The sequence below is a fragment of the Pogoniulus pusillus genome, chromosome 11, assembly GCF_015220805.1.
Source record: "Pogoniulus pusillus isolate bPogPus1 chromosome 11, bPogPus1.pri, whole genome shotgun sequence".
NCBI lineage: Eukaryota > Metazoa > Chordata > Aves > Piciformes > Lybiidae > Pogoniulus > Pogoniulus pusillus.
The window spans coordinates 7,423,244-7,451,129 of NC_087274.1; the positions used below are offsets into that span (position 1 = coordinate 7,423,244).

The 27,886-nt window shown below is 56.3% G+C and overlaps 3 protein-coding genes across 7 annotated transcripts in view; 2 read left to right on the forward strand and 1 right to left on the reverse strand.

Annotated features, from left to right (window-relative positions):
- The first annotated feature begins 6,045 nt into the window (after positions 1-6,045).
- On the forward strand, positions 6,046-8,257 carry CBX8 (chromobox 8). Of its 2 annotated transcripts, none has more exons than XM_064150769.1 (5): positions 6,046-6,192; positions 6,615-6,658; positions 6,859-6,924; positions 7,000-7,090; positions 7,261-8,257. In XM_064150769.1, exons 1-5 carry the CDS (start codon positions 6,124-6,126, stop codon positions 8,098-8,100), a joined length of 1,110 nt encoding a protein of 369 aa, XP_064006839.1. In that variant the 5' UTR covers positions 6,046-6,123; the 3' UTR covers positions 8,101-8,257. The 2 variants fall into 2 exon arrangements, with proteins under 2 accessions (XP_064006839.1, XP_064006840.1); XM_064150770.1 differs by having other exon boundaries at positions 7,024-7,090.
- Positions 8,258-11,472: 3,215 nt separating this feature from the next.
- Positions 11,473-21,928, reverse strand: CBX2 (chromobox 2). Of its 4 annotated transcripts, XR_010303958.1 has the most exons (7): positions 21,667-21,928; positions 21,525-21,568; positions 20,820-20,885; positions 18,740-18,809; positions 16,754-18,277; positions 15,853-15,962; positions 11,473-11,853 (listed from the first exon to the last, which is right to left on the reverse strand). XR_010303958.1 is itself a non-coding variant. In XM_064150771.1 (5 exons), exons 1-5 carry the CDS (start codon positions 21,736-21,738, stop codon positions 16,922-16,924), a joined length of 1,608 nt encoding a protein of 535 aa, XP_064006841.1. In that variant the 5' UTR covers positions 21,739-21,928; the 3' UTR covers positions 14,414-16,921. The 4 variants fall into 4 exon arrangements, 1 of the variants encoding a protein (XP_064006841.1); XR_010303959.1 differs by lacking the exon at positions 15,853-15,962; XR_010303957.1 differs by having other exon boundaries at positions 15,853-18,277.
- An 841-nt stretch (positions 21,929-22,769) lies between these two features.
- The window catches only part of RBFOX3 (RNA binding fox-1 homolog 3), a 206,430-nt gene continuing 201,313 nt past the window's right edge, over positions 22,770-27,886 (forward strand). The window contains exon 1 of the mRNA XM_064150780.1: positions 22,770-22,985. The gene's annotated coding sequence lies outside the window, so the exon portion shown is untranslated. The remainder of the gene's footprint in view (positions 22,986-27,886) is intronic.

The following is a 27,886-nucleotide window of genomic DNA, read 5'->3' on the forward strand; positions in this document are numbered from 1 at the left end:
GCATCTTCTGCGTGTTTAAGTCCCTTCGGGTGTCACCCGTGAAGGTGGTGGTGGGGTGCCAGCCCCGAAGGGGGGGGGGGGGGCTGTCGGAGGGAGGGCGGGGCCGTTCCGCTGGTGAGAGCCGGTTGCTGAGATACCGAAGGGCCAATCAGCGTTCACCAGCTCACCCCCGGCTCTGGCGCAGCTTCCTTATATGGTGAGCGCTGTCTGCGCGGTGCCGCGCTCATCGCCATATACGGGCATGAACCTAAATACAGCGGTTACCGTGTGCGGGCGAGTCCCGGGCCGGGGCGGGGCCGGGCGGGGCGGGAGGGGAGCGGGGCCGGGAACCGGGGAGATGGGAGAGGGTTGCGGGGGGAAAAGAGAGAATGGTTCTGCAGATATTGCCCCCGCCCTGGTCAGGGGAAGCCGCTGCCGGTCGTGAGGTGGAATGTCAATGGACAGTGCTTCATCTCTTAATTGCTTTTGTTAAAAGCGGAGTCGCGGGGCCGTACGACGGTGGGTGGGGCCGGGTGGGGCCGGGCAGGGCCGGTATCAGGGTAAGGCTGGATGGACCCAAGTGCACCCAATGTCATATGTCACATAACAGTGGACACCACTCCTATTTGCTCCGGGCAGGGTATCATGGTCCATTTATCCCCGGCGGGGCAGTCGGGTGGTCTCTGCCCACTCGTGACGCTTCTGTGGAAGTTGAAACCGGAGAAGCGAGGGAGCAGATTCGTCCTTCTGCCGTCCTTGCAGGCCTAGCAGCGTGGCAGCGGTTGGGCAGCAGTAAGCGCCGGTTAGACGCGAGGCGGGGGGGAGAGGAATATCCCGGAATATTCAGGTTTCCTTGCCCGACGCAGTGTTCGGGTTGGTTCCTCCTTCTTCCCCCTCTGCAAACAACTCGTATTTATGTTCTTAGAAATAATCAGCAAATTCAGAAAGCCCGGAAACAAAAGGTCTTTTGTGCAAAGTGCTCACAGCCTGGAGCGGGGCGATAAAGCAGTTACCCCACACTCACCACTCACCCCCCTCCCCCCTCCGCCTCGCCCCAGGGAGCGGCACTTTCCTCTCACAGGGATTTCGGTGCGACCCGCGGAGCTTCGCGGCTGCTGGAGGTCCTCCCCGGGGCCAGAGGCTACGGGAGGTTCTTTGTGCATGTCGGCATAACTGCAAACGGGAGTGGGGGACTCAGGGCTCCCCAGGGGTCCTCCCCAGGGTGGGGACTTTGCCGCTCAGCCTCGCCACAGTAGGGCGGGTGCTCAGGTCACGCCACCCCTTTCGGGGCCTTGATGGGGAAGGTGCACTGGTGGCTGCGGGGACACCCGCAAAACCGACGCGAGAGACTCTCCGACGGTTCGCGGGTGTGTGGTCTGGGAGAGGACGGAGGCTGTTTTCCCCCGTGGGGAGCGCAGACAGTCCCTCAGTAGCCCGGGGCCTCCCAAGGGCTGCTGAAGTCTGCGGTGATGAGGGGAGTCCCCGGGGCGCGGGGGCGGCGGCGCCCCCCGGGGGTGGCGAGAGCCCCGCTGGCTCCGTGGCAGCAGCCGCCGCCATTTCCAGTAGGACGATGCCACCTATGGAAAGCACCTGGAATTCATCGGGCATCGGGGCCGCGCCAGGGAGCGGTCGCCTTTCTGTGCGGCACCCTGGGGACGATCCGGGCAGTGCCCTCCGCTGCTCCCCAAACCCTTCCCCGGGGGCCGGGCCGAGGTGGAGAGTGTCAGCTAGGGCTCGGCGGACGTGGTCATTAGGGCTGCTGCTGTCCTTCAGCACCGCAGCCCCGGGCCCAAGCTGCCCCAGAGAAGATGGCTCGGCTCGGTTCCGAAGCTGCATCTCGCTGGAGCGGTTCCCTTGCCCTATGGGCCAGAGCCTCATTAACCGAGAAATAAATACTATCGGGGCAGAAGCGAAGTGGTTCTGCCCATGACCCTGTGCCCACTCGAGCCGGGTCCGGCCGGCGCAGCCCGGGGCGGGGATGCCCCGGAGAGTGTCCCGCAGGGGACAGCGCGCTGCCGTGCCGTCTTCATCCCGAGGCCCGGAAGAGTGAAAGCAACGTTGGACACCTGAACGGGGAGATCTCAGCCGGACGAGGAGAAGGGAAAGGCTCCGGGGCAGGCGAAGGGTCCGCACGGCTGCCAGGGGGAAGCGCGAGTCGCTGCACACCTGCGCAGAGCTGTGTGCAGCGGTGGTACCGAGGGGAGCTGTCTGTCCCGGGGAAGCCTCCCCGGTCCTGCCTTTCCCAGCTGCCAGCCCGGTACATCCTGCCCTCACCTTGCCCGCACTCTCCTGCTCTGTCTGCCCCCTCCCCGCTCCTCCGGCATCTGGCCGCCGAGGAAGCCCAGCCAGGGCTGAATTCTACACCAAACACTTTGACATGAAAACGTCCTCACACGGGAGTCCCTGGGAGTGGGAAGCAGCAGCCCTGCTGTGAGACCGTTTATCGAGCACTTCTGAAATCTCCCATCCGCGGGCCGGCCACCCTCGCGTCCCGGACAACTCCCCCGCCTCCGCCGGCAGCATCGGGGGATTTCGGGTGTCAGGGCTAAGAGCAGCATGGTGCCCCGAGGGAAAGAAACGGGGAGAGCCGGCAGCCCGGTCTCGCCGGAAGCAAGCCCACGTGTGACCGCAGCTCCGGATATGGTCCCGTTTCTAGGACTGCCCTTGGTTCCAGGGGCTCCGATCGTCTTTGTCGCGCGTGGAGTGCAGATGTCTGAGCTCCGGGTCAGATGCTGCCTCATCGCTTCGCCCCCAGCTGCTCGAAAGCGAAAAGGCAGAGTTGTCGGTGGAAGGGCTGCCCCCCGCCCTAGGCAGAGCAAGGGGTCGGGGGGACCGCGGGGTGGGTCCTCGGATTCGTGTCCGCCCCACGGGTACGGCCCGGCGCCGGTGAGGGGGGGCGGAAATTTGCCCCAAGGTTTATCCCGGCTTCGTTCAGCCACGGGTGAAGGGAATCGTTTCTTCGCGCAGCTCAGGAGTCGGAGTGGGCCGGGAGAAGTCCGCAGCCGAACCAGGCGGCGAGGATAATCGGGAATTCGGAGACAGCCGCAAAGGTGCGGGGGATGTGTCCATGCACACAGGGAGCTCGCGTGGAATGGGGCTGCGGGCTGTGCTTTGCCCTGCGTAGTGGTAGCCACGATCAGTCGGGCTGCGAGATGCTACTCCCGGGACACGAAGTGTGGCCCGGCCGTGGGATCAATTCGGCAACCAGCAGACGCTGAGACTCTGCGGAGGGGACGACTCGCTCTGACCCCACTTCCCTCCACGGTCTCAGCGTTGGGCTACTGTCATGTCGCCCAGGAGAAGGGGACACGCGGGGGCACGACCATGGTGCAGTTGGGTTTCCCACTGGCACCGACATCCTCGACCACCTGGGGAACCGGACAGGACCAGGAGCTGGGCCAGAACCTCACGGTGCGGGTACGGGTGTCCGTGGGATTTAAAACCTTCTGAAACACGGTCACTGGAGCGCACGGGAAGATCGGGGAAAGAGCTCGGCTGCTGCGCTGGGATCGATCGTGGCGGCGCTTGGGTTGCAGCCAGCTGCCCCCCCGCTTCGCCGCCGTTCCCGGCTCAGCTGCGTTCGGACACGCGTGCTCGCCTCGCAGCCCCCACGCTCGGCCCCGGGATGGGTAGTAGCCCCCCGGTTTCGTTGCAAAGCTCACAGCCGTAGAAACGCCCCGCACAGAGAGAAACGAGGGGGGAGACATGCTGTCTGCCCCGTGGGGCCCGGCTGAGCCCCGGCATGCTCATCACACGAGTGCAGACTCGGGGAGCGGAGATCCGGCGGCTGAGGGGCAGATGCGGTGTCAAATGGAGTGCGAACGGGGTTTGCCACGGTGTCACATGCGTTCGCCCGGCCGGAACCGTCCCTGAGTACTTGCCGAGTCCCGGGACCCTCGGGGCAGGGCTTGGCCCTGCCGGGGCCGGCGGAGGCAGAGGGTACGCGGCGGCGAGCGGCACCCCCGAGCCCAGCGTACGTGGGGAGCCCCAGCATCTTCTGCCGTTGACCTCGGAACCGTGGAGGTCGGCCTGTGACCGGGGTCCTCTCCTGCTCCCAGTAGCCTGGCCAGTCGTCCGGGAGGGCCCCCCCCGTCAGCGTCCTTAACACCCGGCCCAGTGGTCCCCGGTTCCCCTCCGGCAGCTGGAGGAACTTCCCTGGGAGAGCAGGAGACGGTCCCGCCCGCCGCAGCCTTGTCCCGCGGCGCCGGGTCGGCTTCGTCCCTCTTCTCCTTCCGGGCCAAGACCCCTACAAGTGGCCGTACCGCCAGTCGTGGTTCGCTCACGGCCCGGGGGCTTCTTCTGGGTCCCCACGCAGCGGGGGTCCCTCCCCGCTGCTTTCCTCGCGCCGTTCTCGTTTGCGTCTCTCTTGCTCCGGTTCCCCTCCCTCCCCCTTTCACGGACACCCCAGCATTGTGCGGATCTCACGCGGGTCCAGGCGGCGAAGGGAACGCTTCCCTCCACGCAGGAGCCAGCAGAGCCAGGGACTCTCTCCTTAACCTTCCCCGCGCGTGGCCGTGGGGTTCCACGGAGCTCCACTCAGGCGATGACTAGAGGCGGCTGCTCAGCCGGGACCTCCGTGGTCTTTCAGGGCTACCCGGTGCGGGAAGGTTCGGCTCTGATCAGCTGTTTCCACCTGCACCGGGATGCCAGGGCAAGCGCAGGGCATGCGCGTGTTACTGCGAGCTGCAACAGCCCTATGGCCACGGACACTCGGGAGTCCTAAGCAGAGGACGAGGCTGCGGTGCCGGTATCGCTGGGCCCGGAAGAACGATCTCCCGACCACCTCCGGGACAGGATTTTTACCGTCTGCCCCTGGGTCTGCTACAAGGCATCTTCCAGGCAGCGGGATTCACGGCAATTCACGATCTGTGGCCGTGACCCGCTTTAATTAACAATGATTAATTCGTTATTAACGAAAAACTCCCCGGGACGTCTCTGTCCGGGGACTGGAAGGGCGCGGGGGATGCGCTTCCCTCGCCCGGCTCCTCCGCACCAGCCCCGTGCCACGCAAAACCCGCGGAGTGCAGAGTTGGAGTTGTGGAGCCAGAAGCCCACGGGAACCGCGTCGTGGAAGTGTCCTATCTCCTCCCTTGAGCGCAGATTCACCTCGGTCAGTGGCAGCGGGAGGAGGGCTTTGCCCATGGAGACCCGATCCATAAAGGGCTAGGACCTCCACTAGTGTTCCCACCCAGCTGGAGGACAATTGGTGCTTTGGTGTCGCCCATTGGAGGAAGGCTCCGTTGCGGCAGGCAGGAGCCCACGGGAGACAACGATCTCCAGGGCGGGGACAATGCTGGTGTCATCCAGTCCCTGTTCCAGGTCCCAGAGTCCGTGGTTCGCCCCATGTGGGGTCCCGGGCTGGGAGGGAGGAAAGAACCCCCACGATGGAGATGGACTTGCAGTCGTCCCCGCCTCGGGTGACCCAGCGCCCCTGTCAGCAAACTGGAGTCAGATCGGAGTTCCGGGGCAAAGCACTTAAGGTTCCATTTACTGAAGAGCACTCACATACGCATCTTCGTTGTTAGATCCGCAGTGGGCTCTCCCACGCGTGATCGCGACGGCGGTCGAGACCCTGAACCCCGAGTCAAAGCAGCCACATGATCTCCTTTACCAGAGAGCAGCCACAGCCGTATATTGAGAGTTAGACCCAGCGTGGGCTTTCCCACGGGTGATCACGACGGCCATCTATACACACTCCTCCGTAGCAGCGGAGCGAGTAGTGGGACGCGCGAGGCAGAACTGGAGAAAGGACACCCCCCAGCCGCTATCGTTTTCCTCAGCCACGGGGACGGGGCGAACGGTGACGCCTCCTGGGAGCTTCTTTGTGCTCCCCCCAAATCGGTACCCCTGGAGAGAGGGGTGTGTGGCTTGGAGGGGCGTGTCTGGGCGTGTCCAAGGGGCGTGTGTCCCCCCTCCCACCGCGTCCCGCCCCGTCGCTCATTGAGGACGCGACGCACGTCGGGGCTGGGCGGGCCGGTGGCGTGAGCCAATGCGGTTCGGGCGGAATATTCCAACAACGAGGGGGGGGGGTGTTAAAAAAAAAAGGAGGAGGAACGGAGAAGGGGGGGTGCCGCGGCGCTGACGTCAGCGGGCGGAGTATTATGGTCTGGGCTGCGCTGGCGGCTGCCTCTGTGCTGCGTAAACATGGAGCTCTCGGCCGTCGGGGAGCGAGTCTTCGCGGCCGAGGCCCTGCTAAAGCGCCGCATCCGCAAAGTAAGTGCCCCCCCCCGCCACCTTATCACCGCCTCCGCGAACCTCCATCTCCCCCCCTACGCCGCGACTCTTCCTTCCCCCACAACCCTTTACACCGGGCCCCGCCGCCGCCAGCCCCGGCCCGGTTGCGGCTGGGCGGCTCTTTCTCCCCGCCGCATGCCCGTGCTCTCGGGCGTGCTCTGCTGCTGCCCGCTCACCCCCCCCCTACACCCCGGCCTTTTTAATCTCCTTTTTTTGCAATCACGGTTGCAGTATTTGTAATGCAATCCCCTCTCCTCGCGTGTTTGCACCCCCCGTGTTTTCTTGCACGCGTGGAATTGCGGGTCATACCTTTTGTTGCGGGCGTTTATCGCGGTTTTCCCTCCATGCATATTTATGTTTTATTTCTTCTCCCACCCCCTTCCACCTCTTTGCATCTGCAGGGGCGGATGGAATATCTGGTCAAATGGAAGGGCTGGTCTCAGAAGTAAGTCGGCCTTTGGGCCATAGTCTGCTGGGGGGGGGAACCGGAGCTGTCTGTTTGCAACCCTGCACTCCCATTGTAGCAGAAAGGGGACTTGGGGCCTTTCCTTTATGCCCCTTATTTTTAAATGTTACTTAGTATTTTCCCACTTCGGCTCCTTACACTCTTCCTCCTCTCTTGTGCCTCCCCCCCCCCGCCTTCAGGTACAGCACTTGGGAACCCGAGGAGAACATCCTAGATGCCCGGCTGCTCGCAGCCTTTGAGGAGAGGTACAAGGCCTTTGCTTAGCTGTAGCTGTTGCGCTTGTAAAGATGTGGCTGTCTTGTAGCTATGCTGAATTGAAGCTTTGGTTCTTTTAACACCTCTAGGGAGCGAGAAATGGAGCTATATGGGCCCAAAAAGCGAGGCCCCAAACCCAAAACCTTCCTGCTAAAGGTAAGGTGGCTGCAGCCCTGCACGCGCCGGTGCCGTAGCGGGGAGTGGGGATCCCTCTCCAGCCCCCAAGGGTGCTCCTTGAAGAGGGGTCTCCTTGTCTCCTAAGGTGTGATTACGCAGCTAGCTGGCAGGATAATCAAGTCATCGGGTGATTTGTCTTTTTTTTGCAGGCCCAGGCAAAAGCAAAAGCCAAAACCTATGAATTCCGCAGTGACTCTTCCCGGGGAATCCGGGTGCCGTATCCTGGCAGGTCTCCCCAGGAGCTGGGCTCCACGTCCCGGGCTAGGGAAGGACTGAGAAACATAGCTCTGCCCCCACAGGGCAGCTCCAGCACCAGCACCCCCAAGGCAGATGGCATCCGGGACCGGGTGATTCGTGTGGAGGAGAAACCTGGGGAGACCCCCAAAAAGAGAGGCCCAAAGCCCCGGAAAGAGCTTTACAAGGACCTGGCGGAGACTCTGGACGCCTCCAAGAGGAAACTGGGGGACCCAGGGGACAAGGTGGGAGACTACCTGAAGGCCAGGAAGATGGAGGAGGCAGCTGCAGGGGCGGCCAAGTTTGGTTCAGGACACAGTGTCATCCAGCTGGCCCGGCGACAGGACCCTGACCTCCCCGGCACCCTGCCCGGCCCCAACCGAGCTGAGGTGGGTGCCAAGCTGGGAGCTGCTGAGACCTACCCTCCACGGTTGGCCAAGCACCGGGCAGACTTTCTGGACCCCAAGGGGCAAGGGGGGCTGGATCCTGGCGGGCCCAAGCTCCTGCACAGCACGGTGAGCCCAGGTGGTGTGGGCAGCCTGTACCGTGATGGTGTGGGGGGCCAGGCGGGGCGACCTTCCCTCATCGCCAGGATCCCTGTCTCCAGGATCCTGGGGGACCCGGAGGAGGAATCCTGGAGCCCCTCTCTCAACAACCTGGAGAAGGTGGTGGTAACTGATGTGACCTCTAACTTTTTGACCGTCACCATCAAGGAGAGCAGCACGGACCAAGGATTCTTTAAAGAGAAGCGATGAGTTTGTTGGAGGTGGTGCTGGGATTTTCTTCACTCAGATCCAGACAAAAGCTTGGTTAGAGCTTGGTGGGCCTTTTTTTTTTAAAAATTTTATTTTATTTTTCCTTTTATTTTCCTTTTCTTTTTTGATTTTCTTTTCTTTTTTATTTTTTTCTGATCCTGGAGAGGATTTAGAAACTCTCCTAAATTCATTCATTCATTTTAATTTTAATCTTTTATTTTTTTCCCACGTCTTACATTTCGTTGGAAAGATTATCTCTAGAGTTATATTTTCTATTAGATGTAAATATGTTATTTAAGAAAAAAAAATGCTTATATATATATCTATATATATATTTCAACTCTGAGTTGTTTTATTTAAATGGAGACAACAGTTGACTGCTCAGTTGCTCTTAGAAAGGACAATAAAACTGAGAACTAGCAGAGTTCATGCATCTGTTGCAGGAGGCGGTGTACATAACGATGTTCATAGCTAATCATGTTCTGTTTTTTGTTGTTGTTTGGGCTTGGTTTTGTTTTGTTTGGTTTGTTTTTTTTAAACTGGTGTTTTTCATATGATGCTATGGATGGTAGAGGGGGAAAGTGTTACACCACCCCCCCCCCCCTTCCCCTCTCAGAGGGCGAAGGTTCCCTCATTTCTTGATTGTGATTTTTAAGGTGTTGCTTGTACAATCAAGTGTGCTGTATCCAGAACTGTTGCCCTTGACAGCTGAACTAAGCACTTGAATTTACAGTGTTGTTGGGGAGGGGGCGTTTCCAGTCTTAAAAACAACAAAATAATAAATAACCTTGTTACAGAGTTGGGGTGGGGAGTGTGGGGGGGGGGAGGCAGAAATCCATCAAAAGGTTAAAAGCGTTCTAAGGGGAGTATTAACTTGAATTACCTTTTCTTTGCGAAGGAAGGGGAGGTTTGCGTGTGTAAAGGTTCCTGAGAGGGGTGATACTGAAATGCACTTTATAATAGAGTTGTCGTAGCAAATTGTGGGAGATAGGACTGAGCTGAGAATCTGTTTTCTTTTTTTTTTTTTTTGGGTCTGGTTGCTTGATTCTGATCCCCCACACACTAAGAAAGAGTCAAAAATCTTAACAAAACCCCCCTCTGTTTACATTCCTGAAATGCCAGAGAGGTTTGGGAGGGTAGCATGTCACTACCCATATTTAGAGGCTTTATACTGCTATAGAAAGTGGGTGATGATGATGGTGATTATTTTAAACCACTCCCCTCCCCCCCCCCCAAAATACAATTTGCTTCATGCTGTTGGAAGACTCCAGATAGTGTTTTGTAATATCCACATTTTTGCCAAAACCCAGAGCCACCTTTATGCATTCAGAGACAATTAATATTTCCCTTTATATATATTTTTTTTTTAAGGCTAGTTAAACAATAGCCAAAAGGTGAAATATTCCTCTGTGCCTCGAGTGGCTTTCTCTGGTTGATTCTCTGGTGCTCTTTCTCCTGGCTTTGGAGGACCCTGATTGTTTTCTTCCTGGGCTTGGCTAGGGCATGGTTGTGGGGTTTTGTGGCTCTGGACAAAGTGCAGCAGGAGTGAGCTGTGGGGTGAACGTGGTGGGCTGCAGCCCTTTGCTCTGCTTGCTCCTCCTCCCCCAGCTTGGTTGAAGCCTGACCTGGGTGGGGAAGGGGCCCTTCCCCTGAGTTGTGATTTTGGTTGAGGTGGAGCAGGTGTCCCCATCCTGATATGTTGGGCTGAGCATCTCTCTGGGTTAGAAAGCACAAATCTGGCTAGGGCTGGGCCAGGTCATCTTCATCTTTCTGAAACGAGCTCCCAAAGGTTCCTGGTATTTGGGGAGGGGAGCTTTACGGGGGGTGACAGCACTGGGGAGCTGCTGGGCTGAAAAGGGTGATGGGGCAAAGAGCAACCCTCCACTGTTGGGCCCATCTGCGGCTCCACCTTGCTTGGTCCCATTCCCTGTGCTTGTTTTGGGATCTCTGTCAGATGGCCTGGCAGGACGATGCTCTATTGACTGTACAAAGGGAGCCATGTCTGTGAGGTCTGTTGTTACTTTTGGTTTGGTTTTCTTTCTTTTATTTCATTTTTTTTTAGGCATATTTTGTAAAATTAGAGATTTTTAACTTGGTTTGTACAAAGAACCAATGTGTTGGTTTCAGTGCTGGTGCCAGGGGCCGCCAACAAAGTACATGCCTGTTGTCAGAGGAATGATGATGGGATGGAGCTGCCCATCTTTTCCCGGGGCTGTTGGATGCCTCCCGTTGGGGAAGAGCCTGGAGTCGTCTGTGCTCCTGCCAGGAGACAGTTGGGAGGATTTGGTGTGCTCTTCTCTGGCCCTGTGTATCTGTGTGCGTCTTGACACACACCTCTATGGAGCAAACCATACATGTGGGTGTATATGTGTGTATGTATATAGCGACGTATATACTGAGTGTGCGTGCGTGGGGGTGTGTGTGTGCGTGTGAATTATTTAAATCTAAGACTTGTACAAAACCAAGATTTGGCTAAATCTCAGTCTCAGAAGTGAAGCTTAACTACGTGTCTTCTGCCAGCCGTGAATGTCCATGAGACCTGCTTTTTATGTGAGTTTAAATATATACTTTGTAAATAGAAACGGCTCTGTCTTCCTTTTGTGACCTCTGGGGGAAGGGAGCGGGGGGGGGGGGGTCGGGCCCGGAGCATCGCGGGGTGAGCGGTGGGGCCCGGAAAGGGCGTGCGGTCGCGCATCCCTCATTCCTTCCATATTCGCATCGCCTCCGGGAGCCGCGGCTGTGCGAGACCAGCACCTGACGGGGCGGGAGGAGTCTGGGCTGCCCACGGGGAGAGTTGGGACGGTACCTTCCGGGGCTCCTGCTGCTGCCCAGATTGGGCGACGGGTGCGGTTCCGCTCGCAGAGCAGCCCCGGGGGTGACGCTTTGCCTCCTGGGTACCGGTCCCGGCTCTGGGGCCGCCGTTCCAAATTTCCGACGGGGCGGGCAGCGCGGCGGGGGGTGCGGGCCGGGGCGCGGCAAGCCCGGCGTTTGGATTCAGATCTGCCCCCGGGGCGTGCAGGAGGAGGACGGCGGGGATTGTGCGGGGGGTGCTGTTTTTGGTGTGGGTTTTTTTCCGAGCCATGTCCTCATTAACCTCCTTTTTCTGCTCGGCCGGGTGAAAGGCGCGGACCCCGCATTATGGGAGCTGTCAGCGCCTGGGCGCGGAAAATGAGTGTCAAGGAGGAGCGGGAGAAAGGGCCGCACAATGGCGGCTTTCACCCCTGGCTCCGCGGGGAGGGGGGAACCTTTCACACGGGCCACGGCGGGGCCCCGCCGGGACGGGTGGGATGGAGGGGGGTGGAGGGACAGGGGGACACGGGAGGGCGAACGGCTGGCAGACACATACATAAACCCACTCCCCCCAGCGCTAACTCCAGCTATTTCCCGGCGGCGAAGCCCCGCACGGGGCGGCCAAGCAGGCTTCTGGGCTGGGAGCCTTTGATCCCCTCTCCCGCCGCGGAGCCCGACTGTCTCCCGGTACGTGCCGGGGCCCAGGGCTCGAAGTGCGCAGCGTCTCGCCTGCACCCTCGGGGGGTGGTGGTGGTTGCTCGTCTGCGGTCCCACTCAGCCTTCTCCATCCCCATGGTGGGGCTCCTGCTGTAGCCTCCGGGCAGAGACACAAGATCCTCTCGGGGTAGTGGGGACGCGACTCACAAGGCAGTGGTAGCCCCGGGGAAGTGGGGGGAACGAGGCAGCGGTACTCGTGAGGGTATGGGAGGAGTGGGTCGCCCCCACAGCAGTGATCACACCGTACTGAAAAGTATAAAAAAAATATTTATTGATATCCTAAAAAAAAAAAAAAAAAAAGCAGTGGAAAAGTCATACAAAAGAAAACAACCTAACAACCCTTCACACCCACCCGACGCGACTGGCTCTCTGTGTTTGCCTGCAAATAAATTAAAAGCAGCCCGGAGGCAGTTGGTCCACACTAGGACCCACCACACAAAACGCGAGTGAGGTGCTTGGAAGGCGGCTGGGGCCTCGCCGGGGGTGGGGAGTGTGGCTCCCCCCCAGCCCCATTGCTTGGCAGGCTGGCTGCCCATCCAGTTCCACAAAGCCCTTAACACTTTCCCAGGGTAATAACATCTCCCAAACTTTTGTTCTCGGAAAATAAAAGCAAACAAACAGCTGTAGTTTAAAGCAATTATAAGTGTCATACAGGAACGATTTGGCTCTCTCTTTAATTAAAACATACAAATCAGAGCAGTGACTGGCACAAGTTACACGAACAATTGTTTGTTTTCACCCATCCCTCAATTTGTTTCAGGAGGGGGGGAAAAAAAGAAACCCAAACAACAAAACAACCCCAAAACACAAAACTTTCTTACCGGCTCTGAAGCCCTTCACATCCAGCTGGGAAACTCATCCCAAACCAAGCTTTCCCCCCCTTCCCCTAAACTATTCCCATCCCTTCAGGAATTCCAGTCGATGGTTTGCCTTTTTTTTTTTTAAAGATTTTGGTTTTGGTACAAAATATATATATAAAAATAGACTAAGTTTCTAGGGAAGATGGCTGAATGGGCCACCTCTTCCAGTCCAATGGAAAACAACAAGTATGCTTAACCAGATTATGCCTGGAGAAAATATCCATTCAATATACAAATACTGCAGGACTTTCCACATCGGAACCCCCTTAGAAAATGACAAGTGACAAACCTTTAATTGGCTGGTGGACACAAGGCTGAACGCTCCAACCTATAGCAGCAAACTCAAACTTGGGTTTGAAAAGAAGGGAAAGAGAAAGAAAGAAAGGGAAAGAGAAAGAAAGAAAGGGAAAGAGAAAGAAAGAAAGGGAAAGAGAAAGAAAGAAAGGGAAAGAGAAAGAAAGGGAAAGGGAAAGAAAGGGAAAGGGAAAGAAAGGGAAAGGGAAAGAAAGGGAAAGGGAAAGAAAGGGAAAGGGAAAGAGAAAGAAAGAAAGAATGAATGAAAAAGAAAAAGAAAGAAAAAGAAAGAAATAGAAAGAGAAAGAAAAAGGAAAGAAAAAGAAAGAAAGAAAGAAAGAAAGAAAGAAAGAAAGAAAGAAAGAAAGAAAGAAAGAAAGAAAGAAAGAAAGAAAGAAAGAAAGAAAGAAAGAAAGAAAGAAAGAAAGAAAGAAAGAAAGAAAGAAAGAAAAGAAAGAAAGAAAGAAAGAAAGAAAGAAAGAAAGAAAGAAAGAAAGAAAGAAAGAGAAAGAAAGAAAGAAAAAGAAAGAAAGGAAGGAAGGAAGGAAGGAAGGAAGGAAGGAAGGAAGGAAGGAAGGAAGGAAGGAAGGAAGGAAGGAAGAAAGGAAGAAAGGAAGAAAGGAAGAGAGAGAAAGAAAAGTAGACTTTGAATGCTAATGGTTCTGACTGGTAAACGGGGTCTGCACTGGCTTTCAACCCCTGTCCACAAAAAGATTACAGTAAATCACTCACATAACGTGCCTTTGAGAGGCAAACTCCAACAGGAACCGCTCACAGACACCCCAGTGCTGTTGGGAGAGCCCAGATCCTGAACTGTGAGGTCAGAAAGGGGCTGGGGAAGGACGCAAGGAGGAGGCAGAGGTCAGAAAAAAATTCACTAGATTATCATTTTCACCATCCTTAGACCTTTGGAATTGAACCAGCTGGTGAGCAAAAGGCACAATAGCAAGTAGTGACAGCAGAGTCCTGCTGCTAGCATGAGGGGACACGTCTGAGAAGGGGTGGGTGACGCAGGGTAGTGCTCACCATTGAGTTCCCCTGGGGACAAGCCCAGGTCGGGAGGCAGAAGCAAGCCTCTGCCTGGAGAAACAAGTTTGTGATTTCATGGGGGCTCTGGAAGGAGCAGCTGCCTTGGAGCTGGCATGGAGCCAGCACAGCACCCACTGACATGACTAGCCTCCTGGAGCACCCTCTGTGGACACTTGGTGCCCAGCCCCTTCTTGTAGCATCCTCAGATGCCCGTTTCCTCTTGGAGACATGTCCAACTGAGGTAAGAGCAGTTACCTGCCTGGTTGGCATCCCCTCTGTGGGCATCCCTCACCTGCAGCAGGGTTCTGCGTGACAGCTGAGTGCCCCACTGCAGACCAGGGCACCTTGCCCCATCAGTCACAGTTATCCTCAGGACCCTGTGACCACCCTGCTTTGCATAGGCACAAACCTGTGGTGGGACCGGTGCCACAGACGAGGCTGATACGGACGGTCCGAAAGGCACATCGTCTTTCAGTTTGGATTTGCAAAGGCCGAGTAGCAAACATTTGGTGTGTGTGAGGAAGAGCATTACCCCGCTGCTCCCAAATTCCTTGATTCCCCCCTCCCCCCCCCCCAAAAAAAAAACCGCTCACATTCCCAGCACAAAAAAAAAGCACATCCAGCAGAGACCATGCCTGGAGCATCTGTTTCTGCTAACACAGGCCAAGGTTTCCTTGGACTGTTCAAAGCAACAGTAGCTCATTTGGCAAAGTTAAAGACTAGAAGGTAAACAGCACAGACCGTGACATTTTGGCATCGTGGAGCTTGACAGAAACTCCATCCTTGGGAACCTCCTCCACGGATATTCCCTCCTCTCCTCCCGGCTCTTTGCCCGGCAGAACAATGCACAGTGCATTGCTGGGAGAAGTGACCGGCAGCAGATCGGAGCTGCCCCAGTCCTCTGCAAAGCCTCTGCCCCAGGCTGCCTGACACCATGCCAAAGTGACATTCAAGGCTGCCTGGTCACACTGGGGCAGAACTGGAACTGGCTGAGAAGCCTGCACAGGTCCTGCTGCAAGGCAAGCCATTTATCTTCACCTGCCCCAGCTCACTGGCATGTTGTTGGCCCGTTCAGGATGTCACACTCAGCTCTGCCCACAACAAACTCAAAATCATGGCTGGGCATTAAAGAGAAAGCTAAGGGAAAGCACTTCTGCAGCACAGGAACCTGCTGCAGCTGAATCTCAGGGAGCAGCCATACACCCTTTAGACAGCCAGGAGCACATGCAGCCGGTATGGGCTTTTCATCCTCCCTGAGAAGTTTCCCAGCCAGCAACAGTGAACATGACTGCAGTGGACTGATAATTAGAGGGGACAGAAGTATCTGTGTGCCCATTTTGGTCCATTTATCTCTACACCCCCGTGTGTGATGACACTATGAGTGCCCTTGCCTGTAGCAGTGAGATGCTTCTTTGTGCCAGGTCTGTCACCTGGCAGGAAGTTACTCCAGAAGTGGAACCTTTTCACACACACACACTGAGCAGCCATGCTGATGGGACAGCCCAAACCACACACTGAGGCCAGGCAGACTGCAAGCTTCATAGCTCCCCTGAGGAGTCCAGCATTAACAGAGCTTAAATGACCTCAAATGCTACTAAACTCTGCCTGAACTACCGCTGCTAATTTTGGCTTGTAAGAGAATCTACAGCAGGGAAAGAGACCTCTGTAAAAAAAGTCATTATGGGATGCAATTACAATCTAAAATGAACCCCACATCAAATGGCACAGGCTGGCAGGTTGAAGGCAAATGGGCTCCTACAGGCCCTCCAGCTCCTTCCAAGGGACTCCTGCCACTGTCTGGCTGTGTCCCATCTCCCTCTCTTCTCCTGCCCCTTCTCCCTGCTCCAGACCACCCATACAGGTGTTCTCAACCAGCTTCTGAGCCCTTCAGCTGGAGAGAAACATGGATGGTCAGTGGGAGTCCAACCCAGTGAGCATCCAGGGCTGGCTCTGGATAGGTTCCCAGCAGGGAGGGCTTGATCCCTAGCTCTGCCTGGGTGCTGTGTTGTAACTCAACACAGCACCAACCCTGGAGAACTGAGCAGCCTAAGCACCAACCTACCTGCTGCTGGAGGGGTCCATGTGCTCTGCAAGACTTAAAAGAACATTGCCCGGCTTGGTCCCTCCGAGTGCCTGGAAACTGCCTATCAGGTTGGGGAGATGCTGGTGATGCTGGGAAAAAGCAGAGGAGCAGTGGTTGGGGCTCCCTGGGCTGCACAGCAATTTGGGCTTCACTTTCCTCTGAAAGTCATGTCCTCTGCAAAAAAGCCAGTGGCTCCCAGGGCAGGACCCTCCCAGTGCAACAAGGAGGTACCCACTGCCAGCAGCCCCTGGCTCTGATAGAGGCACCTTTGATGCCCATCTCATCAGTGGCATCCAGGATTGAGGCTTCCCTAGGCTGGGTTTATTCCCCACCCCCTCAAAAAAAAAAAAAAAAAAGGAAAAAAAAAAAGGGATTTTCCTTAATAAAAAATGTAAACAATGTTCTCCTATCAGCTGGAAACCACAACAGAAACGTTGTGGGCTTCACCATCATTGGACGTGACCTTGCCCAGGGGGGTGGCTGGGCTGAACATACCCTGAAAAACCCCCATAAGCAACCATTCCCCAGCAGCCCTTCCAGGGCTGGGAGCAGTGGCTGCCTCATTTGGATTGACTTGCAACTCCCCATATCTCACAAACAGATTCTGGGGACCCCAAGGAAAGGATGGACTTTTCCTCCGCCAAACATGACCTTGGCCCACGGCAGCTCCACACCATCTCCCTGCTGCCAGAGAGCCACAGAACTTGTCTCCTGCTGTTTCAAGCTGTGAAGCAAAGAAACCAGCGTACAGTGAAGCCTGGCTCAAAACTTGCCAGTCTGTCACCCCCAGCAGCACCGTTCCCCCTGCCTCTGGAGAATGGTACCAGTTTGGGGCAGTGACCAGGAGAGGACAGGGAGAAGCCGGGAGGGATCCGCTGACCTGCTGACAGTTCTGAGCAGGTTTCACCGTGTCTTTCTCAAGCTGCTCTAGACACGAGTCCCAGCAGGTCTCACGTGTTCTCTTGAAGAAAGAAAAACCTGGTAGAAGAGCTGGGCAAAGCTGAGGGTGAGGCTGAAGGACGCTCTCCCTCCTCTCACACTCCTGCGCTCAGTATTGCCGTAGGTTGAAAAACCCAACGCTGGTGGGAGACTCCTTGACCGTCACTGTGATCAGGTTAGCAGTGACATCGGTGACAAAGACATGCTCAATCAGGCTGCGGGTGGGTTTCCAGTCCTGGCTGGTCTGGATAGAGACAGACATGTTCTGACCCACCCCTGGGAACGATGCTGAATCCCGGTCCGAATCGGAGCTGGTTTCGTCACCTGTGCTTATTTCGGAGAGGGCGGCCGGCTTGCGGTTCTCCGTGGCTGTGTGCCCCTCCTGTGTGCTGGCTGTGCCACTTTTGGCCAAGTCTCTGTCACCTGCTCGGTGTGTCTGCTTCTCATTCTTGCCACCATCCCCCCCTGAGCGTGCACTGGCATTGGCAGCATTCAACCCGGCCCCCGCTGTGCTGCCCTTTGGGCCCCCAGCACCTGTGCTGGCTGCTGTGCTGCTGCCAGAGCCTTTGGATAGGGCACTGCAAAGGTGCCGAGGGAGGCTGCTCCCTCCAGCTGTGCTCACCCCATTCTTGACACTCTGCAAGTTTAGAGCTTGGAGGTTCAGCTCCTGGCTAGAGGCCTGCTGGTTGCCAGCCCCAGATGAGCTTGATGGTGTCTTGTTGCCATTGTGCAGCATTTGACCTCCTGCAGCAAACCCTGACTTCTGGTCCCCTCCTGCACCACTGTTAGTAGCCTTCGTGGTCTTGGGTCCCTGTGTGCTCAGCCCAAGTTCCCCAGATCCTTTCTGGTTCCTCATTTTTAAGTCCAGGCCTAAGCTGCTCTTGCTGGATGCCTGTGACTTCAGTGCCAACCTGCTTAGGGGAGAGGTCTCTGCTGAGTTCTGGCTTTGGGACATCCTGTTCATGTAGTGCACAATGGAGCTCTGCCAGCTGATCTGGGCCCGGTTTGGGCTTGTGGAGCCACTCTTCATCATGTTGGGCAGGTTTTCTGCAGATGAACTCCCTGAGCTGAGTCCAGCCAAGGTGCCTGGGGAGTCCTTCAGCATGGCCATGCCTGAGCCCTGTGAGCTGTGCTGGGGCTGCAGCTTCCCCATCAGCTTGGCACTGCCACCCACCTCCTTCCGGGACGTTTTCAGCACCTTTGTCAGGTTCACAGTCCTTCGAGCTGCTTTCTGTTCCGGGGGAAGAGGTTTCCTCCCACGCTTCTTCCTGGAAGTGTCTTTCATTTCAGGCTTCGCCACCAGGATCTGAGCTTTCTTCTGTGGTACTGGGTGAGACTCTCTGCTGCGGGGACCTCTCTTTGCTTCCAGGTCACTTTCATCCTCTTCATCCGAGGAGGAGGAAGAGGAGGATGTGGAGGAAGAGGAGCTACTTGACTTAGCTGTTTTTGTAGGCATCTCTGGTTCCTGGGAAGCAATGGAAAGGGACAGGAAAAAGATTTAACACAAATTACCAAAGAACCACTGTGAGCACTGCAGATTCTGCAGCGTTGCCTGGCCACATGCCTCAGACATGGGCTCCTTCCCCGCTTGCCCTTAGACGTGAAATGAGTTAGAGAGAGTGCTGCACAAAACTGAGCAGGCTTCAATACCCAGTAGGATCCTGGTGTGAGGGAACTGTCTCCTATGCCATTGCCAGAGCAGCATTGAAGGTGTCCTCCTCACAAGCATCCTCATCCACACATCCATCACTGCAAAGCCCCTGACGCATGGTCTGCAGACAACAATGAGTCCTTGCGTCCTCACCACCCTCCCGAGGTCAAACATTCACTACACCCTTCACTCTGGACAGACATGCAGGTGCCTTCCAAGGCTACAATGCCTCCAATGCCATCATGGCCTTGGAGTTCCACCACCACTGGGACTCACCACATGTTTCCTGGGCCTCCCCCTGGGCCTCTTGCCCCTCTTCCGATTCTGTACTTCTTTTTCATGCTCCCTGAAAAAACAATGATTAAAGACACTGCTTGCAGGGAAGAAAACACATCCAAAAATCACTTTCATTTCTTCCTTTCTTCTGTCATTAAAAACTCTCTTGCTTGGGATGCTGAAGGCTCAGCTCACCTGAACAGCATCTGGGAGGTGTCCTCAACCCCTACCAACATGTGATGATCTTACAGGCTCCTAGCACATCACTTGAACCCACACTGCTATGGGTACATCACACTTCAGTGCAGCAAAAAAGTCCCAAGAACTGTATGGAAACCTAAGACCTGTGCAGTACAACCTCCACCACGTACTACCTGGACCATTTACCCCATGAGCCCAGCACAGGTCACTGGAACACTCAGGTTGCAAGTGTGATGTAACGCAAGAAAAAACTGCAAAGCGAAGAAAGAGTTATAAAAAAGGTGGCTGTAGATCAAGGACGGGTATCTGGACATCAGGGTGCCCAGGTGGCTCAGCAGCAGGTACCTGCCCTCATTTGTTGGAGGAGAGGTGAAAGGAAAGAGAAACTCTTTTGCACACAGCATGACATTGACCTGCATGGATGACTGAAACACACGTATCAAACTGCTCACAGAATAAAAATCCTCTGCCATGCAGGACTTTCCTGGTCCCTTTGTCTCACAGGTGCCTGTCAGAGGCCTTTCAGATAGGCATTGACTTTGATAATGTCCCCCCTGAGAGTAACTCCCAGCTTGTCTTGTGCTGAGTAAATTGAGGCTGGGTTTGCAACACTGCTCTCCTATCCCTGCCCACATTGCTGCTTGCTACAACAGCATCCACATCACATGAAGCTTCCAGCAGTTGGAACCGCGTGGCATTACCCATCCTGGAGCAGTGACTCTTCTCATTCACGGCAAGATTTGCAGTTTTCTGGTACAACACCAAGCAGAAGCATCCACTCCAACTCTGCCCTCGCTTAGTCACTCGCAGAGCCGAGCTTCCCCTCTGCTCACAGCACCCAGCCACCATGCGGGACAGAAGTTAACACACTTCCTGGCAACTCCACAGAGTCTCCTTTGCTGGGCTTGTTTTGATTCTCCTGCACTACTTGGTCTGGACATGGTGGCCCAGGCTGGCAGCTAGGCAGAGCCCAAGGTGGAGATACTGGAAGAATTTCAGGTCACAACACTGTTTTGCAGCTCTCTGGTTGGAAAAGGACAGTGTTGGTCTGTGGCACATGTGGTGGTTTAAATGCCATGCTGCTGCCTGCACTGAGCACAAGGCCCCACTGAGAAAATGGATTCAGGAACAAGTTACAACTAAATCCTATCACACACTTTAATGATTTTTATGTAATATAAATTCAAAATATTTGGCAGTGCTGTGCTTACTGTAGCCAGCTGGCTGCTTCTTTTACCTCCATAAAATCATAAAACAATTAAGGCTGGAAAAGATCTTTAAGACCATGAAGTCCAACTGTCAGCCCAGCACCACATTAAATCATGTCCTGAAGTGCCACATCTACCTAGATTTTTTGAACACCTCTAGGGATGGCGACTGCACAGGGCAGTCTGTTCCATATTCCTGGTCTGCAAAGCTGCAGAATAGCCAGGCTCAGCTCAGCTCTGGGCAGCAGTCCTGCCTCTGACCAAGGACACCATTTTCTTCCACCCATTACTTTCTCACTCACAGCACATTTTGGTGCCCTCCGAGCTCACTATTTTGTCTGTACCCAGGTGCCATCTGCTTTCCCAGGGCCTGCAGACACCCCACAAGTACAGCAAGGCTGTGACTGCGGAGCCTAAGGTCTTGCTGGTCCCATTGTACAACCAGCACAAAAACAGATTGTGAGTGGGGCCATAAATTCTTTGTTTCCCCAGCCCAGGAGAGCCGTCTGAGGTGGACCTGAGCGGCGATTCCAGGAGATGAACAAAAGGGCTGTGCCACAAAAGGCACCGCGGGCTTCAGCCTGTTGTTTCCACAACTCCCACCGCACGCGCAGCCAATTAGAACTTAATTGACTTTATCGTTTGCTTAGAAATATTTATCGTTTGCTCACTTCTTTTGGAAAGCGAGGAGGAGTCTTGGATCAAGGATGTTCTCCTCGGGCTCCCAGCTGTTGTGCCTGAAACAGAAGACACAGGCTGGGCAAGAGTGGGGGGCTGGTGCTCCCCACCGCTCCCGTTAACGGCCCAGCACCGGGGGAGTTCATTCGAGGACAAACGGGCCCTTTGCGCTGCCCGGGACCGAGCATCGGTCACCGAGCCCAGCGGGTACCGGGGCATCTCTGCAACAGGGAACTGGAGGGCAGCCCCAAAAAAGTGGAACCGGGGGTAACTGCGCAACAGGGATCAGGTCCCCGTAGGGTGGGCAGGGAAGAAGCCTGGGGAAGTAAACCGGGAAGAGAGCGACCACGCCGCCGCGGGGCGAAGCGAGCTGAGCCTAGCCAAGCCTCGAGCATCCCAGGAGAGCTCCGGTTTCAACGGGCGGGCGCGCGGGAGACTCGTGCCTGGCCGCCTGGTAGGGGGTGTTGGACAGGCTCCAGAGTGGGGTTACCCGGCCCGCTGGCGGGAGGGGACAAGGGGGTGGCGGTGTGGGGGGGGGAGCGGAGCCCCACGCGGTGGCGGTGGAGGGCCGGGCCGCGGCCGCGCTTATTTGTAAACAAAAGGAGCAGTGCGACCCGAACAAAAGGGGCCGGCCGGGCGGCACCCCCACACCGGGCACCCCCGCACCGCTCCGTTTCGCACCGCGCAGCCCCACTCACTTGGAGGACCAGCCTCGCCACTTGACCAGGTACTCGAGTTTGCCCTACAGAGAGAGACGGAGAGAGGCGGGTTAACGGCGGCTGGGGAGCTGCCGGGGGTCTGTGGGGGCTGCCGGGGAAAAAGGGGTGTGTGGGGTCCCACCTTGCGCAGCCGCTTGCTGAGGATGCACTCTGCGGCGAAGACCTGCTCTCCCACGCTGCTCAGCTCCTCCATGGCCCCGGCCCCGCGCACACGCACACACAAGGGGAGCCCCCCGGGCGCGCTCCCGACGCCGGCCGCGCACCCGCTCCCCCCCCCCCATCCTCCGCGCGCGCCCCCCTCCCCCCCGGCACAATACAGCGTGCGCGCTCCCGGCGGGGAGGGGAGTGGGTGAGGGTGGAGGGGGTTGGGGGGGACTCCCCAAATTCCCCGCTGGCCAATGGGGAGCGGAGGGCGGGGAGTGGGGGTAGGCATTGTCTGTGTGCGACCCCTCCTCTTCCTGCCCGCGGGGGGGAGAGGGAGGGAGGGAGTGGCCGCTGCCCGGCCGGAGCGGGGACAATGGGGGACAATGGGGACGGGCCCAGCCCGGGGCTTTGTCCCCCTGGGTGTGTGTGTGCGAGCTCGGAGGGGGAGGTGTGGGCAGTGTGGGAGGGTTTTGGTAGGGAAGAGATGGGGGCTCGGTGACGTGGGAAGGGGCTCCATAACTGGGGGAGGGCGTTACGGGGCAGTGATGCTGGGCGATGTGGGGAGAGATGTTGGGCAGCGCGGGGTTGGGGGGAGTTTACGGAGGGGGTCGACAGCACCGGGGTTGGGGACGGAGGGGGGCTCGGCGGCACAATTTGGGGTTCCCTGCCTAGTCCTGCGTGCATCGACCTGGGCCTCGTGGTCCGCTGCCTGGACAACCTGGGTCTCCGTTGGGGGCAAAGCGTGGGATTGGAGCGGGAGGTCCCCCGTGCGGGCTGGAGCAGATGCTGGCGGCACGTTATTTTCGCTGGTGGAATAGTTGGCTCTAATGGAATAAATTGGAAAATGTCCTCAGAGGGTGGCAGTTGCGTCAATGACCAACCTCGCTGTGTCACGGCCAGGTATGGCCTGGCCCAGAATCCTCTCCCCACTCTCAACGAACGTGTGCGGTGCTAACGGGCCACAGCCGCGGTGAGGGGCCACACCGGAGGGCGACACCGCACGCCACCGGGGCGTGCAAGGCGGCGTGCGGAGCTGCTGCACGGCGCGGTGGGCGTGGAGCAGTGAAATATGGTGCTCTACAGGCATGGAAGAAGATGAGTCAGCACCTCAGGGAGTTCACAACCGCCGGCTCGCAGCCTGCGATTAACCGTGCAGGAGCCAGCGGGGAATGAATTTCTATAGCCCCGACACCGGGGTCTCCGCAACGTGCTGAGTGGGCTGAGTGGGACCTGGACGGGCAATGGGGTGTCCTGGGCGTTGGGGCCTCACGCAGACCCCCGGCAGTGCCATCTCCGGTAAGCGATGCTGGGTTTAGGAAAAGCCTTTTTTTCTTTTGAGCTGCAGGCTGGTGCGTTGGGCTGGCCCTGCTGCTGGGGATAATGGTGCTGCTGGGGAGACCCAGCATGATGGAGAAAATAGTGGCTTCATTAACGGAGCGGGGCTGGCTCGGGGGCTGTAGGACGGTGGATGTGCCTGGGGTGCTGGGTCAATACCGAGTAATTGTCCTGGGTCGAGCGCTGTCACGTTTTATTGTTTCCTTTTTACAATCGCTGTGATTGTTCGTTGAGCAGAACTGCTGGAAGCGTTTTCTAACTGAAGGTGACACAGAAATGCAGCCCAGCGTGGCACTTCTGCTTTCTTTAGAGTTCATTTACCCTTTGTCAGCTCTGCCCTTTGTGTGCAGCACCTCTTAAATTTTAGTGGAAAAATGTGTGTGACTTTCTGTCTCGGTGCTCATGAGCTGTGTGTGCACACAGTCCGGCATTCCCAGCTCGAGTGACCGCTGTGCCGGGGCGAAGCAACGTGTGGGGCTCACCCAGCCACCAGGAGCTGCAGGGCACCAGCCCCACTGGGAAATGGGCCCTGATTCAGGTGATGCTGGGTGAGCTCGAGAGAGGAGCCCTGCTGGGAAGTGGGTCCTTAGTCAAGCGATGCCAGATGGGCTCTTCTCTCCAGCTGCCCTTTGGTGCCGGTATCTGGAGCAACTTGTGAGGTCACAGGTTTGGAAGGTCCTTCTTGGCATGGAGAAGAGGAGGCTGGTGTTGTGGAGGAGCTCTGCTTGCTGAGCCTGAGAGAGGCTGGGGATCAGACATGGGAGCAGCCCTTTGTGTTGAAGTCTCTTTAGAGACTGTGGGCAACATTTGGAAGGCTGGTGCCTGGTGAGGAGTTGTGCTAGCAGCATTGTCCTCAACCCTCCATGGCCAGCCTCGACCAGTTCATTTCCAGTTGCGCAGCCCCAGCACTGCCTGTGTCCCTGCTCACACCTTCATGTTGCTGGGGAGCCAAATCCCTTCAACTGTCAGGAGGAAAAAAGGGTTCTGAGAACTGGAAATGTCCTTTATATCCCTGGAGGTTTACTGGGAACCGGCCCTGGTCAGCACCTGAGCCATGATGGGCTTTGTGTTTTCTGCCAGTTCTCCCCAGTTTGGAGCTGCAGATTAGTTTGGGTAGTTTAGAAGCTATCTGCATGTGTCTCCTTGGAGCACAGAGCACACTAGCCCTGACTGTCATCTGTTCCAGGGTGGCACCTTCCTCAGGCTGGTCACAGGTTTCACATTCAATGTCTTTAGTGGAGCTGTGTGGTTAAATGAAAAATACCACTTTTTCTCAGTAAAGAAAAGGGAAGAGAACAAATCACTCTAAGCATTAAAAAAGCCTGAACTTGTGGCTTTGAAGAGTTGCAAAAACAGGAAGCAAATAAAAAAACTCCTACATCTGTTTATAGGTTAGAATCTTGTGAGCTTCCATGTTGCAGTTCAGACTGTTTGTTCTTGGGCTTGGCAACAGCAAAATGATCTCGCTGAAATTATAGCTACATGCCCCTTCCTAGTGCCAGGGGTGCCAGCCCAGCATTGCCCTGCTTTCTCTTTGGCATTTCAGGATGTTTTAGTGCCTTGTGCCACTGCCTTCCTGCCTTCTGCTGCTGCTGCCTCCAGCTCCCCTGGACCTGCGGCTGTGTAGTGGGACCAAGGGCAAGGAGGGCTGGGGCTGCAAGGGAAAACCTCGTGAGGGGTTACAGATCCTGGGATGTCCCCTTTCTTCTGAGTTGGCCAGATGGGCACTTCCCTGGGTTTTGCTGGCTGGAGCTGCTGCAGAGGCTGCTGGCTGGGTCAAGACTCCCCAGGAGATGCAGGAGGAGATACCAGCACACTGCTGCCGAAATTGCATCTCCCCCTGCCAATGCCTTTGGGCGGAATTCAGTGTTCTTCATCCCTGACTGAGACTTCACCTTCCCAGAGAAACTTGGGAGCAGGCAGTAAATAGCTTGGCTGCCACATTCCCCAGCTCCAGCCGAGCCAAGTGACAGCAGAGCCAATAAACTCAGCAGTCACTGAGAAAACCTTTGGCATCTTAAAAACGAGACTCAGAACTCCTGAACTTATCTGGTGGAACGTAATTTGGTAGCTCTTCCCAAGTATGCCAGACATCCCAGGAATGCAGTGTATCCCTAGTTATGTCGGTGGGGGCTGTCACGCTGGGGTGGAGGTTTGCTGTCAGAAGGTGTTCACTGAAAGATCAGGTGTTCCTGGCAAAATTCATGGTGCTTCTGGCCAGCGAGAGGGCTTGGAGCAGGCACATGGCCAGGGCTACAGGAGGAAGCATGGCAAGGCTGGGCACCATGAGGAGAAATAGCCTGTCAGGGCTACAGGAAGAAGCATGGCAAGGCTGGGCACCACGAGGAGAAATAGCCTGTCAGGACTACAGGAAGAAGCATGGCAAGGCTGGGCACCACGAGGAGAAATAGCCTGTTGGGTTAAGCTTTGTCTTGGCAGTGAGGGACATGCACACTTCTTGGGGCCTGATGGAGAAAGAAAGCTCCACGGGATGGAGGTCAGGACCATGACTGTTCCCACAATATGTTTGGTCCCTGTCTTCATGCCTGGATCCACCAGATGAAGGAGTATTGGCAGGGATGCCTCCTCCACACTTCCTTCCATGGGCTCTCCTGGATCAGAGTTAATAGTGACAGGGTTTTCAGGGGGGCTGTAAAGTGTAGTGACATTCAAAGAATGAAGATGGGGAAAGCCCGGGAAGCAGCTGAGCCACGGTAGCCATGTTTATTGTGGGCAAACTGTGATTGTTTTCCCAAGGTATCAGCCAATGGAAGCAGAGAGATCTGCATATCATTTGTGCAGCTGGGTGTGGAACTCTGCAGCTTGCAGGATGGGGGTGACCATAGCAGGATGGGGTGACCACAGAACATGCCATGGCCATGTGCAGAAACTGTAGAGTCACGTGCCACCCCCGGGCTGGGCATTTCAAGAAGCAGCAATCTTCCTGCAGACTGTGTGTCTGCCATAAATAAATAGGTGTGTGGATATGTTTGTTGCTCTGTTACCGTCTTGGAGCAGTTGGGACCCCTGGGCAGCCAGCGTCTTTCTAGGGCAGGAAAAAGAAAGGGAAGCAAATGGTCTGGAAATGCATAGCAAATTGGGATGCAATACAGAGCGGGGCTCTCCCTGCTGCGTGACCCCCAGCCCTGGAGAGGGGGGTGGTGGGGAATGAATTACTCGGGGACAGGAGGGTGGGAGGAGGGAGGTGCAGTGCTTAGTGGAGGCCAGCAGCCTCATCCACTAGCACAAGCTGCTGCTGGATTTGCCAGCATGGCCAGACAGGGCTCTCTCTTGGCTAAACGGAGGCAGTGTTGCATGGTGGAAGTGTACGAGGTATGAGGTGCAATGAGAAGGGCTGGGAAGGGCTCAGAGGACATGCAAAGTTGGAGAGTGTCTTCTGGATTCCAGCCTGAGAAGAGGCTGGGAGGGTGACTGGTGCTGGGCTGGGGAGCAGGGGGTCAGAGCTGCTTTTGGCTGTCACAGCTCTCTCTGTCTCCTCACAGCCATGGCCTGGGACTGGGAAGCACTTTGCATTCCAGGGCTGTGCTGTCCAAGAAGAGTCAAGGGCTGAAAAACTGAAGTGTGTGGTGTGAATCAGCAGGGCATCAGTTGGGGAAACCTGCGTGTTCATAGAATCACAGAATAGAGCCACATACTGGTTTGGATTGGAAAGAACCTTTAAAGGTTGTCTGGTCCAACCCCCCCTGCAGTGAGCTGGGACATCTTCAACTACATCAGGTTGCTCAAAGCCCCAGATAACCTGACATGGAATGTTTCCAGGGATGAGGCATCTCCCACTTCTCTGGGCATACTGGGCCAGTGTCTCACCACCCTCAGCGTGAAAAACCTCCTCCTTGTGTCCAGTCCAGTGCAGCCAGAGCTGCAATGGATGCTGCGTGTTGGAAGCACCCCGGGCTCAGCCGATATCAGAGGAAGGTCGCGATGGAGCTTCAGCTTTGTGTTGTTATCGGGTAGCATCGGGAAGCGGATTCTGCCCCATAGGAGCCTCCGAGACCTTTCACACCGGGACCGGGCTGCAGTTTATTGGCCCGGGACCGGGCGAGCGACCAGTAACTGCGGGCAGCGAGGTGCTCCTGGCCAGGGTTTTATCGTCAGCGGTGTCCCGCTCCGCCGGTCCCGGTCTCTGCTGGCGGTGCACCGGGCAGTGAGTGCGGCTCGGGAGCCACCGCCCGCCAGCTGTCGGTACTGCACCCAGGGCACCGGACCACCCGGCCGGACCACCCGCTGGTGCTGCAGCGGGACCGGCGGGGCGGAGCCAGACGACGAAAACTGGAGCAGGAGCCAGGTCCAGTCCCAGCAGGTTTTCATGGAGTCCTAGCACGGTTTGGGTTGGAGGAGACCTTAAAGATCGTCTAGTTCTAGCCCCCTGCCATGGGCGAGGACATCTGCCATAAGCCAGATTGCTCAAGGACCCATCCAGCCTGAGTTTGAATATTTCCAAGCTTAGAGCCTCCATAATTTCCCTGGGCAACCTGTTCCAGTGCCTTACCACTACGGTGGTGAAGAATTTCTTCCTAATGTCTAATCTTCAAACTGTCTAATCACTTTGAAGCCATTATCCCTCAATCCTGTTACTACTACCTGCCTTTGTGCAAAGCCCCTCTCCAGCTCTCCTGTAGCCCTCTTCAAATCCTGGATTTTGTTGTAGGTGGGTGGACACTCAGGGGAGCAGCAGCAAAGCTAGAGAGAGGGGAGAGGGTTCTAAACTTTGACCACAACAACCCCAAGCAGCGCTATAGGCTGGGGACAGAGTGGCTGGAGAGCAGCCTGGAAGAAAGGGACCAGGGGGTACTCGTAGATAGTAGCTGAACATGAGCCAGCAGTGTGCCCAGGTGGCCAAG

Excerpts from the sequence above, each read along its gene's own strand:
- CBX8 (XM_064150769.1), top strand. The coding sequence starts at position 6,124 with ATGGAGCTCTCGGCCGTCGGGGAGCGAGTCTTCGCGGCCGAGGCCCTG. Across the intron at positions 6,193-6,614 it reads TAAAGCGCCGCATCCGCAAA|GGGCGGATGGAATATCTGGT; the intron begins GTAAGTGCCCCC and ends TTGCATCTGCAG. Across the intron at positions 6,925-6,999 it reads CTCGCAGCCTTTGAGGAGAG|CTTTGGTTCTTTTAACACCT; the intron begins GTACAAGGCCTT and ends GCTGAATTGAAG.
- CBX2 (XM_064150771.1), bottom strand. The coding sequence starts at position 21,738 with ATGGAGGAGCTGAGCAGCGTGGGAGAGCAGGTCTTCGCCGCAGAGTGC. Across the intron at positions 20,886-21,524 it reads TGGCGAGGCTGGTCCTCCAA|GCACAACAGCTGGGAGCCCG; the intron begins GTGAGTGGGGCT and ends CTTCTGTTTCAG. Across the intron at positions 18,810-20,819 it reads CTCCTCGCTTTCCAAAAGAA|GGAGCATGAAAAAGAAGTAC; the intron begins GTGAGCAAACGA and ends TTGTTTTTTCAG.